General features: G+C 43.3%; 1 protein-coding gene across 2 annotated transcripts; it reads right to left on the bottom strand.

The window, feature by feature from the left end:
• Window positions 1–246: 246 nt before the first annotated feature.
• LOC140898696 (C-type lectin domain family 2 member D-like) lies at window positions 247–11,650 on the bottom strand. 2 transcript variants are annotated; one of them, XM_073312884.1, is made up of 5 exons: window positions 11,185–11,646; window positions 9,406–9,495; window positions 5,371–5,534; window positions 3,842–3,945; window positions 247–694 (listed from the first exon to the last, which is right to left on the bottom strand). In XM_073312884.1, the coding sequence occupies exons 1-5, from the start codon at window positions 11,531–11,533 to the stop codon at window positions 559–561; spliced, it is 843 nt and encodes a 280-aa protein (XP_073168985.1). In that variant the 5' UTR covers window positions 11,534–11,646; the 3' UTR covers window positions 247–558. The 2 variants fall into 2 exon arrangements, with proteins under 2 accessions (XP_073168985.1, XP_073168994.1); XM_073312893.1 differs by lacking the exon at window positions 9,406–9,495 and having other exon boundaries at window positions 11,185–11,650.
• Between the last annotated feature and the right edge of the window lie 850 nt (window positions 11,651–12,500).

The raw sequence follows: 12,500 nt of genomic DNA, 5'->3' as shown, positions 1-12,500 counted from the left end.
CTTCCAACCCTGATATTCTATGATTCTATGATTCTAAGTAGAGTGAATCAAGGGGCGGGGGATTTCATCAAGGAGAAACAAACAGAACTTTCACACCATAGCCTGGCCAGTCATGAAACTGGTTTTCAAAGCTTCTCTGATGCGCACCGTGCCCTCCTGTGCTCTTCTAACTGCCCTGGTGTCTGGCTGCGCATAACCAGCGGCCAGGAGATTTGCCTCAATCTCCCACCCCGCCATAAATGTTGCAGTCATTTGTTAGGTCTCATTATGGTCAATGGCCCGTCAAGTCTGCTACAATTGCTATCAGTATATCAGCCCTTCCCTCGGACCCTACCAGCGTTCTGTAGGAATTATCACTCTTCTCCATGTAGGGATGACTGCTCTCTTTATCAGTATCCAGTTGGCACTGAAGATGTGCATTCACGAACCCTACCACAATGGCTCTGTTTTCTCTGCTGCTACCATGATCCTGAATTTCAAAATGTTCAGATATTGTGGACTACAGGCCAGTGATCCACATGTGAAGAAAGTCAATGGATTTACACATCAAGCTCTATTTTATGGAGAAAGTGTGCTGGACTGAGGCAGACCCACACTGCAGAGCCAGTTCCTGAGTAACCTGCACTCTGATGTGGAAATGGAGATTGAATCTGTGTGGGCACATTCTTCATGACCTGATAGGTGTACAGGAAATCTGAAAAACCACAAGAAAATAGGAATTAAGGCAGAAATTCCAGTCTGAAAATTCTAAAATAAATGATCAATACTTCATTGCTTATGTCATTTAAAACTGGAGCTGACAAAGCCCCAGAGAACACATTTTAGGGAACCATTTGACATTTGTCTGATTCAGGAGGAACAAACGTGTTGCTTTGTCCATCTCTCTGTGGGTCAGAACAGGAGTAGCCTGTGATGGTGCACCCCATAAGGTTTTATGGAAATATGCTTATGAATGTATATATATGACATAACTGGAATGCGTTTTATGCTACATATGCCATGTAACATATCTCTGTAAAGATTACGATCTACTGAATCTAGTCATCCTATTTGTATGCATCTACCATTTTTGTATTCAAAGTTATAAATATTGGCTGCGTACTTAGTTGATTTTTAAGTAGCCTTAGTAAAGCATTTGGTCAGCTTCTTGAGAAAGGAATGTGCAAATTAAGTGCCCAACCAAGAAACACTTAACAAACCATGGATCTTGGAAGGCTCCAATCCACATAAGAAGTCTTCCTGGAGACAGTCAAGATAGCATGTGGGCAATGGCTGCTGCCTGTAAAAACTGAGTCATGCATGGACATGTGACTTGCCCATGTGACTCCAAAACTCCATCTTGTAGCTGGACTTTGCATAGGAGAGAGGAGGGGGTCTCCACCCACAAGAGAAGGCCTATTTAAGCCCGTGGGAGACCCCTCCATTTTGTTTTCAGCTGGCTCAAGAAATAGCATCTCCACTCCCAAGGATACCTGATAGAAACTGGAACAAAGGACAGTAACTATAGGGGGTGTGAGTGATTGCTAGACCCAGACTAGAAGAAGACTAGTCTGTAAAAGGAAGCTTACTGGAACACCTCTGAGGGTGAGGTTTTATCTGTACTCAGTTTCATTACTGTATTAGGCTTAGACTTGCATGTTTTATTTTATTTTACTTGGTGATTCACTTTGTTCTGCCTGCTATTACTTGGAACCACTTAAATCCTACTTTCTGTATTTAATAAAATCACTTTTTACTTATTAATTAACCCAGAGTATGTATTAATACCTGCGGGGGAGGGCAAACAACTGTGCACATCTCTCTATCAGTGTTATAGAGGGCGAACAATTTTATGAGTTTACCCTGTATAAGCTTTATACAGGGTAAAACGGTTTTATTTGTGGTTTGGACTTAACATTGGAAGTTGGGTATCTGAGTGTTAAAGCAGGAACACTTCTTAAGCTGCTTTCAATTAAGCCTACAGCTGTTAGGGGACATGGTTCAGACCTGGGACTGGGTTTGTAGTAGGCTAGCAGGTCTCGCTCAAACCAGGCAGGGCACTGAAGTCCCAAGCTGCCACGGCAGGAAAGCAGGGGCAGAAGTAATCTTGGCAAATCAGTTGGCAGCCCCAAGGGGGTTTCTGTGATCCAACCCGTCACATAGCCTAAGGCTGAGTCATCACTCTATGCACTCTGTAAGCCTCCCTGTCTGGGCTCAAATGGGAGATAACTGATTAAAGACTGGGTGATCAACCAGTTAACAAGGGGATTCAGCTCATCAGCGGGGGCAGTTAAAATGGAGACAGAATGGGACAGGAGAAGGCTGGAAGGAAGAGCAAAGAAGCCCAGGAGCTCAGAAAGGTGAACTCACCCCCCTCTCTCATCCTGTGTCTAGGGAGTAAGTAGAAGCTTGGGGAAAGCATTATGTTTTGGAGACCATGAACGTGTATATGACATTACAATTAAAGCACATGATGTTGGACTTAGAGAGGAGTGTGTGGGGGCTATTTGCAAAGCAAAACACATGGGGAGATGGAGCATACCATGTGACACTCGTATATGGAAAACTCCCACTATTGCTTAGTGTGACACCCTTTCTAAAGAAGGTTACTTTAGTCACAGCTGGATGCTAGGTTACTGGAGCTGCTTGTGTGTTTGGAATGCGCAAGGCAGTTCAAAATCTAAAATGGTATTTCAATATGAAAGAATGGCCCAGACCATCTCCATGGATGGAGAGGACAAAATCCCAGCAAAAACCTAGTGAGGAATCCACGGAAAGGAAAAGTCCCACCTGTAGCATAGGTCTCCCGATTTCCAGACTTCAGAGAAGCCTCCTCTGCTAGGTTTTTGAGGGGTAGAGGTGGAGGTGGCCACCAACTTGGTGGAGAAAATCATCTAAATTAATGCTACCTCAGGCATTTCCCAGTTCACACTGGGAACCAATCTTTAGTAAGGCTTCTGGGGACATCTGCTAGTGCTGGAGCCCTTATCAATATAGCGCTATAATACAGAGAGCTATTAAAAGAGTACAGGACCTCTGGATCCTAGACGATTCACATACCGGGTAACCTCATGGAGTTTAACATATTGCATAGGTAATTCCTGTTTAGAGAACAATCTTACCCACTAAAATTACTACTGTCAATTTCTCCTCACATAAGGTGGAAATTTATAGATATAATGGATTGTAGTCATGACTGTAGCAGCATAATGTGCATATAGTCAAATAAAAGGCAGGCAACAGGATTAAATGAAACAGATTGATTCAGATCTGCTCTCATTTAAGCTGGTGTAAATCTGAAGTAACTCCATTGCAGTCAATGAAGTACTTTCAGATCAGCATTGACGTAACAGAGTAGAAAGTGGGCCAGTGTCTTGATTTTACTGTTACCATACACACAGCAACAATTTCAATATCTAATTCTTCTCTCCTCTTTAACTAGCTAAAAAGAAGCTGAGCTCTCTCCTAATGAACAAAGGAAAATGATACTTCAGGGGGACAATAGCCCCAGCTTCTGTGAAGAACAACAGCATTAGGCCAGGTCTACACACGGACTTTGTACTGGTATAATTAGTTCAGTGAGGGGCCTGATATTTTTACTGAAATAGTTATGCCAATATAGCCTTCCTAGTATGGACACAGTTACATCAGTATAAAGGTGATTTTTACTAGCATAGCTTATTCCTCTTCCCCTAAGTACATTTATACCAGTATAACTGTGTCCACACTTGGGGTGGGGTGGTGGTGGGGGTCCATTTTAGATGGTAAAGGTAAAGCAGAACAACTTTTGTGTGTAGACAAGCCCTTAATTTTTCACTTTCCTTACTCTCCTCTTACATAGCACATTTGAAAGAAAACTTACAGACTCGTATTAAGTGTCTCTCCATTCACCCAGTAGAACTTGGCTCCTTTCTTGCGCAGCCCAATCCAAGAGTCTCTTGTGCGTATTCGATTCATTATGAAATTCTAGACAAAACATATGTCACAATGAATTTCCACACTGAGAAGTGCATCTTTTCTGAATCCATTCAGTATGGAAGAGTTTCCGTTCTGAAAATGGGTTCCTACCTTTATTTTAGAGATACCGGGGATCTGATTCTCCACAGCCCTGCACTTTGTGTTGTCATTTTTGCCTGGCCAAGTGGGTCTAAAATGACACCATTCTGAAAAGGAAGGGTTTTACCCCATCTTTGTACAGATCTAAATAGCCACACAAGATACAAGGAAGTGGACAATCAAGCCCAATGTGTTTTCTTGATTAGATCGCTACTGCTCTATTGCTAAATTTCATTGCAAGAAACAATTCTAAAAGCACAGAGAGGTCACGACCTATAGTCAATGGAGGATGAGCCAGTTGGCCATGTTATTGGACAAACAGAGCCTTGCTCGCTGATCAGAGTAGACCAAAATACAACTTCAGCCAGTCAGAAAGAAACCACCACAATGACACTGGTATATCCTCACCCCACCTCACCTCATGCTCCGCTACCCCTGCAGTTGCAAAAGTACATAGATCATTAATATCATCAGCTGTATATCATGGATAACAGATAATACAATGCTCTGAAGGATAGCAAAATATTTCAGTACAATGACTTCACTCAATTAATAGTGGTGAGGGGTGAGAGTAGGTGAAATCTAAGTAAATACATATCTAGATTAAGAGATTACAGTGTTTAAGTACACGGGGCCTAATTCACCATTTTCCTGATGGAGTTTTATGCCAGGGTAACTCTACTGATTTCAGTAGAGTTACACCAGCATAAAAGTTGAGAAATACAGAACAAATATCCCTTACCTTCCCAGTTGTTCAATTTTTACTCTTGACTTTGGCGATATCATTTCACCATTTCATTCTATTTTCTTTCTGGGAAGATCAGATCTAAATTCTGATCCTGCACTCACTGAAGTCAAATTGCAAACCTCCCATTGACTTTAGGGGTACAGGAGACCCTAAATTTCTAATAAGTAAAAAATTATTATTAAAAAAACAACATTTAGGCCTTTCTGTTAATTAAAAACACAAAAAACACAAACACAAAAAAAGTCCATCTCAAATTTTTTATTTCCTTTGATGATTACTTTTAATACATGCCCACTTTGCAGTTTTAATTTCTGAAAGGTTCTTCCACCCCATCTCAGAACATGAATGGGCTTCTGTGATGGATGCTGATGGAAAACAACCTATATGTCATTGAACATGCTGTTTGCGATTTGACTTCTCTGTTAGTGACAAGCAGCTCTGTCACATGCTATGTTGGATTCCAGCATATTCTGATATTCCAGGGTGTTTGGGGGTGGTGGAGAGGGAGGAAGGGGGAAGAGTGATACAATTACAGGAATCGTTGGGGTGAGAGAAGGGATGCTGTATCAGAAGGATGGAAACCTTACCATTTCTTGTTGGCTTTCAATCACAGCAAGAGAAGCCCTGTGTGCAGAGCAGAAGCTCTGACTGGAGTCCCAGTCTGCTTGATCTTCTGAGAGGTAATAACATTTCTTTCTGTAGTATAACCAGTCATCAGGGCATGGCTCCAGGTGAGGCAATCTGAGAGGATCTTTATTTGAAATGAAGTGAATATTACTATCCTAGTACATAGCAAATGCATAGGACTGTGTTTTATTCACTATTCCCTAAAAACTTCACAGCAAGCTGGTCTTAAATTCTGTGGCAAGGCACTTTGGTGTCTGTGATACTGCCAGAACAACCTGGAAATTCTGCAGCAACCTCTAGTATATTAAAAAATGGAAGCTTGTATTGAATTAAAGATGAAACTGAACGATACAATACAATATGCTCTGTTAATTATTTAAAATATTAAATTCAATTTATTTTACTTTCTCCCTAAATTATCAATTGACAATGGGCTGTAAATTTCTGTATTGAAAATACACAGCTAAAAGTTGGCAGGACATGGAAGGGCAGACAGCTGAGTGAAGAATGTTTGGGGCTTTGAGGCATGGGAAGTGGTTTGAGATTGTGAGAGATGCATCCGATGAAGTGAGCTGTAGCTCACGAAAGCTTATGCTCAAATAAATTTGCTAGTCTCTAAAGTGCCACAAGCACTCCTTTTCTTTTTGTGAATACAGACTAACACGGCTGCTACTCTGAAACCTGACATTGAATAAAATGTTCAAAGTGACTTTGGCACTTACAGTGATCTCTTCAAAATCACCTAAACAGGTTAGGTGCTTAACTCCCATTAAAATCACTTTTAAAAGAACCTGTTTAGGCACTTTTAAAAGAACCCACTTTCAGTGAGGTTTAAACTAGTGTAAATGGTGGATTCTCCATAACTTGAAGTCTTTAAATCATGATTTGATGACGTCAGTAACTTAGCCAGAGGCTAGGGGTCTATTACAGGAGTGGGTGGGTGAGGTTCTGTGACCTGCAGCGTGCAGGAGGTCAGACTTGATGATCCCTTCTGATCTTAAGTCTATGAGACTATGTTAAAAGAACATTATTTAGGTTGCAAAAGGAAAGCACTCAAAACCTAGAAAATGCCAGAATTTAGGTGGCCTGTGTACCTCAGTTTGGCCCTCTTGTGTATATGCATTATGATACAGTTTTTAATTACATGATCACATACTTTTTTTTACAGGTCCCTGTCTCATTCAGTGCAACAGATGGATAATGGTCAGAGAATGAATCAGGGTTGTGGAGTAAATTAGGCTGCATGTAGGATTCCTGCCCCACTTGCTCTAGAAGTTAGAAAATGTGTGGAGAGGATGGTATCGTAGTTAAAGCAGGTGAATGCCAAACAGGCAAACTCATTTCTATCTTTGGCTCTGCCATGGGATTCTTATGTGATGCTGAACAAGGCACTTAAACCAAAAATTTTGCAGGTGGCTATTAATGACATGTTTCTCATTTTCTGGGTACCCAACCATGACACCTGAGGGCTGATTTGCAGAACTGCTGAGCACCTATAACTACACTTAAAGTCAGTGGATGCTTGACAGTAAGGCAGCATGGTCTAAAGGAATGAAAACAAGGCTGGGAGTGAAGCGGACCTAAATTTTAAGTCTGGTTCTGCCACAGATACACTGTTTGGTCTCAGGCAGGTCTGTCTCAATTTCCCCCATCTGTAAAATGGAGATAATAATGCCCTCCTACCTCATTGTAGAGAGAAATTTCTCAATGTTTGTGAGGACCTCAGATAGTACAGTGACAAGTGCTCAACTACAGACTACCAGGAAACGAAAAATGTTTTATTCACTGCAGACTTTGAATAGTGTACACTAATAACTAAATAATGAGAATAAAAATATCGAACAGCTGCCTCACTACCTGCACACCAACCATACTGGCCACTGAATGAGGCTGGGGTCCAAGGGGAAAAATAGTATGGGATCACATAACTAAAGACTGTCTCATAATATATACGCAAAAGGTGGCAGAATTAAGTTGCACAGACAATCATAATACTGGCATTTACTGACTTTTGAGTGCTTGGCTTTGCAACCTCATTAACATTCTCTTAATACAGGTAAGTATGTAGGATTGAGCTGAAATTAACATTAATTCTAAACAGTTCTTATGAACTTTGAAACCTTTCAATGACCTACATGATGAAGCAGCAATTTATTTACTTAGAATATGGCACCACGCGCAGGTTCGGAGGACCTGAGAAGACAAGGAGAACAATTTTGGGGCTGTTTTGTTAAATACCAGGACTGGTATTATTTTGGGGCTGTTTTGTTAAATACCAGGACAGGTATTATTTTTTAAAATGTCTTGGAGAGCACTGGAAAGCACTCTATGTAAATTAAAGACGGTTCTAATTTAAAAATTGACGAGAGGCATTGATGCTGTTTAGCTAAAATTTTAATATCAGATTAGAAATACTATCAAATTTTGCACAGCAATACAGGCACTTTTGCCCAGTTTCACAAAGGTATTTAGGCCCCTAACTTCTACTGTAATTAATGGAAGTTGGAAGCCTAAATCTGGGCCTTTGAGGATCTGGGCCTTTATTACTAGTTAGACACCGTGATGGGAAAAAGTGGAAAATTAGATGCAGTCTAGTAAATTGAAGACAAGACTGGGAGCCAAGAGCTCAAGTTCCAATCTGCCTGAGCCACTGATTTACTGTGTGACCTTGAGCAAGTCACTTGACAACTCTGCCTCAGTTTCTCCACCTATAAACTAGGAATGATAATATTTACCAAGAATAAATAGTAATTAAGCAGTTTGAAGATGAAATGGTCTGAGTGAGCTTGAAAAGTCCATTTGTCCATTCACTAAGAATGCACAGGAAACTTTCCCAGGAAAGTACCATCAACTTCTGCTGAACCTAAGTTTTCATTAAAGGCCTGATTCACTGGTATCCTTGGTGATTTGCACTGATACAACAACTCAAAGCAGACATAAACCTAGCTTGACACAAAATGGTGAATCTGACTCTCTGCTCTTAGATTCTCTGGTTGAAGCCAGGAAACCTTCCAAACTGGAACCAAGTGTAACCAATACATTGCCGTCTTCCTAAGTCTGTTGACAGACAGCCTCCAGTGCCTGCAACATCCAGTAAAGTGAGAAAAACTGTTTGATTCAAAACTTGCTTAGTCTGATAAAGTTCAGGATTTTACCTTTTATTTCTTATGTAACCAACTCTGACCTCTATACCTAACACTTATAATCACTTAAAATCTATCTTTCTGTAGTTAATAAATTTGTTTAATGTTTTATCTCTACCAGTGCATTTTTTATTGAAGTGCTTACGGAATCTCAGCTTAGAATAACAAGGGCTGGTGCATATTAATTTTATTTGATAAAATGACGGACGTATGAGCTTGTACTGTCCAAGGAAGCCTTGAGCAGTATAAGATGGCACATTACTGGGATGCAAGGCTGCGGGGATTTACTGGTGTCTCCCTGTGGATAGTTTATGAGAGGCTGTGAGAGCCTGCATGTAACTTTGGGTGTGCCTTTGTATGCTAATGGCTGTGTGAGAGCAAAGCCTGAAGGGGCTGCTTGTCACTAGCAGAGCAGTGTGAGAGGTATCCTGAGCCAGAGAGTTAAAGCGGGCAGAGCAGTCCCACAGTCCATGTTGTATCCAGGGGGGCATGGGGGGGGCGTGTCACAGTGATGCAGTGAGCAGGGTGAAATGCACAGCTTGTTGCTCTGGGCAAGATTTGCACTTCATACGCTGGTGTAGAGATTTTAAGTGTGTTGACAGAATACAGTCAAAAAAGGGTCACACGTTTGGGCTACTGTCTGACAGGGACCCAAAAACAGAAGCCTGGGGGAAAGGTAAAGACACCCTTTTCCTCCATCAGAGCAGCCAGTAGGTTTGGGGCAGGGAGAGGGAGATAAATAATAGATTTCTCCCATCCTCATAGCAGCCAGAAGGCTCTGAGGTGGGAAGGAGGAAAGAAAAGAGATATTGCTTTGTCTTTCCAACATCATTTTGTCTTAAAAGCACTTACGTGAGCTAAACCAGCCCAAGAGTAAAATCACAATAATGGCAATCAAAACTCCAGCAACCCGTCTCCAGAACCAGAAGTGTGAGCAGAGGCCTGAAAAGGAGAGAGTTGAGAAGCTTCGGTGAATTAAACATGTATAGAACTAAAGAATTTAGAGACTTGGTCATTAAAAAAAGAATCAAACATGGATTCAAACTACATCCATATTTAGGCACCTAAATACGTGACCTGATTTTCAGAGGTGCTGAGCAGCTACAACTTCCACAGAAGTCAATGGGAACTGCTGATGCTTGGTACCTCTGAAAATAAGGCCTAAATATGGATGTGGGTGTCTAACTTTAGGCACTCAAAATGTGAAGTGTTTACCTCTGTGAATGTGTGGTTTCCTTCAGAAGTGTTAGCTAGAGAATGACTCATTGATAGAGTACCTCTCCTCTTAGAAGGATGGACAACTGAGATGCTAGAGGCCAGGTCTACCCTACCTCAGTCCACTCATTACAACACACATCCCTCTCACATCACAAAGAGTGGAACCCATGTTATACTGAAGGATAACTAGTAGGGCGGTCAAGTGATTAAAAAAATTAATTGCAATGAATCATGCAATTAAAAAATAATCGTGTGATTAATCGTACTGTTAAACAATGATAGAATACCATTTATTTAAATATGTTTGGATGTTTTCTACATTTTCAAATATATTGATTTCAATTACAACACAGAATACGAAGTGTACACTCCTCACTTTATATTTATGTTTGATTACAAGTATTTGCACTGTAAAAAAAAAGAAATGTATTTTTCAATTCACCTAATACAAGTACTGTAGTGCAATCTCTTTATCATGAAAGTTGAACTTATAAATGTAGAATTATGTACAAAAAACCTGCATTCAAAAATAAAACAATGTAAAATTTTAGACCCTGAAAGTCCACTGAGTCCTAGTTCTTCTTCAGCCAATTGCTCAGACAAACAAGTTTGTTTACATATGCAGGAGATAATGCTGCCTGCTTCTTGCTTACAAAGTCACCTGAAAGTGAGAACAGGCGTTCTCATGGCACTGCTGTAGATATTTACGTGCCAGATGCACTAAAGATTCATATCTCCCTTCATGCTTCAACCACCAGTCCAGGGGACATGTGTCCATGCTGATGATGGGTCAAAACAAAATGTTTTATTCAACCTCAAACACCTCCAGCGTTTCCATTTTGTTGCAGGGGAGGTAAATCAATTTCACTGAAAACAAATTTTCATTTGGGTTTTTCAGGTCGATTCCCCAAACCTAAAACCCAATTATTCCCAGCTCTAGCAGTGACTTCGAAAGCCTTTATTTCCTTGCACAGCCTGTGTATCCAGGAATCCCCTCCCTCACAGATGGCCTGTGAGGTGACCCTGTTCTCACAGGCCCTGCCTCTTTTTCTCCCCACACAATCTTCCCCTGCCCCCACTCCTCTCCTGTCTCTTTCAGCCCTGCTGTGCTGAAGTGTAAGGAGCTGTCTTGCACATTATTAATGAAGTATTGCTTGTTCCAGGGAAAAAAACAAGGCGAGCAGGCTAGGGCAGAGGAGGAAATAGAAAGGGCAGAAGAAGGCAGTGAGTGGAGGGGAAAGGGCTGTGGAGGAGAGCCAGGGGCTGTGGGGGAAGCAGAGGGCTTGGAGGCAGATTGGGTGGCGTCGCAGAGGGGGTGAAAGGGCAAACTGGGGAGAAGGGACGATGAGGGGCTCTAGGAGGAGGCATCATGTCACACAAACACCAGCCATAGACCTCCCCCCCCCCCCTTACCCCACGTGGCCTGTCTCCAGCTGGCCTTTACGGTCCCGGCGCCCCGCCCTGGCCCCAAGAGCTGCTCCGCTTCCCCTCCTGCGCCTTGTCCCGGCTCCGCATCGCGGTCCCTGGTATCCACCTGCACCAGGCAGTGCCGTGCTGAGCCCCGGTTCCCGGAGGGGTCCGCAGGGCAAGCGCCGCCCAGGGCTCGCGGGGCCCCAGCCGGGACGGGGGCTACACCCCTCAGGTCCGGCTCGGACTTGGATCGACGGTGGCGGCCGAGCCTCCTCCTCAGCTGCGGCCTCTCCCCGCGGGGCGGAGGACGCTGGCGCCATTCGCTCCCGCTCCGCCCTGCGAGGCTCCACATCCCCCCGGCGGCGCAGCGCCCCCGGCCCCGAGCGGCCCCCCGGGACCCAGCACGCGCCTCTCGCGCCTACTTTCACTTTCACTGCCCCCGCGAGCTCCCGGCCCCGCCGCCCAGGGCGGGGACAGGGCTCAGCAGGGGCCCCGCCGAGGGACAGTCCCAGGCGGCAGCCAGCAGAGAGAGACAGGCACCCTCCTGCCGAGTTACCAGCGCGCCCAGACTCGGGGAGATCAGAGGGGTTCAGAAACCTGAACCTTCGAGTGAGCTGAGCCCAAACACCAGATGCAGACGCTCTTCCCCGCTGTAGAAAAGGCTGAGGACGCAGGACAGCCAGGTGGCAGAAGCAAGCAAAAGCTTCCAATTTTAGTGTCAAACCATGTCATCCACATCAAGACACAGAATCAATGCATTCTTCCTGTTCCACCCCCCTCTTTGCAACAAGGCACAGGACTGAGGTTTTACAGACAGACAGAGACAGGGGACACGGGATTAATGCCTAGATGGCAGGGCCGGCCCACAACATTTTGGCATCTGAGACGGGGAGCTCAAATGATGTCCCCATGCCCTCTTGCTCGGCCATAGCTTTGAAAGGTCTCAATTCTGCCTTCTTCCTGTTCTACTCCTCTCATGGTACTGCTCGGCTTCCTACCCCAATAAAGGAGAACAAACAACTTTAAATGCCTTGTTCAAAAATTTTAAGTAACACTTAACTTTCAAATGCCTGAACAGCAAATGTAACTTTTCTTGTCTGCATTGGCATTTGTATCTGTTTGAATAATCAAAGTGGTGCTTTCTGTGCCTTCTTGGTTGCGAAGATTTGAACTGCTTCTTGCTGAAGGTCCACAGTCTGCGCCAGCTCATGCTCTGTTGACATGATTGCAAGATCGACCGGCCTCTCCTGTGTCATTGTGGAGCGTAGATGTGTTTTTATTAACTTCAGCTTGGAGAAGCTGTGTTCTCCACTGGCACC

Source organism: Lepidochelys kempii, chromosome 1 (genome assembly GCF_965140265.1).
Source record: "Lepidochelys kempii isolate rLepKem1 chromosome 1, rLepKem1.hap2, whole genome shotgun sequence".
NCBI lineage: Eukaryota > Metazoa > Chordata > Testudines > Cheloniidae > Lepidochelys > Lepidochelys kempii.
This window is presented reverse-complemented; position numbering and strand designations above follow the sequence as displayed.

Bases quoted from the DNA above. Each gene is read 5' to 3' on its own strand.
- LOC140898696 (XM_073312884.1), bottom strand. From the start codon at position 11,533: ATGTGGAGCCTCGCAGGGCGGAGCGGGAGCGAATGGCGCCAGCGTCCT. The intron at 5,535-9,405 runs GTAAGTGCTTTT...TTTCAAATAAAG, and splicing joins CTTGGGCTGGTTTAGCTCAC to ATCCTCTCAGATTGCCTCAC. The intron at 3,946-5,370 runs GTAAGGTTTCCA...TGTTTTGTCTAG, and splicing joins TTGAAAGCCAACAAGAAATG to AATTTCATAATGAATCGAAT.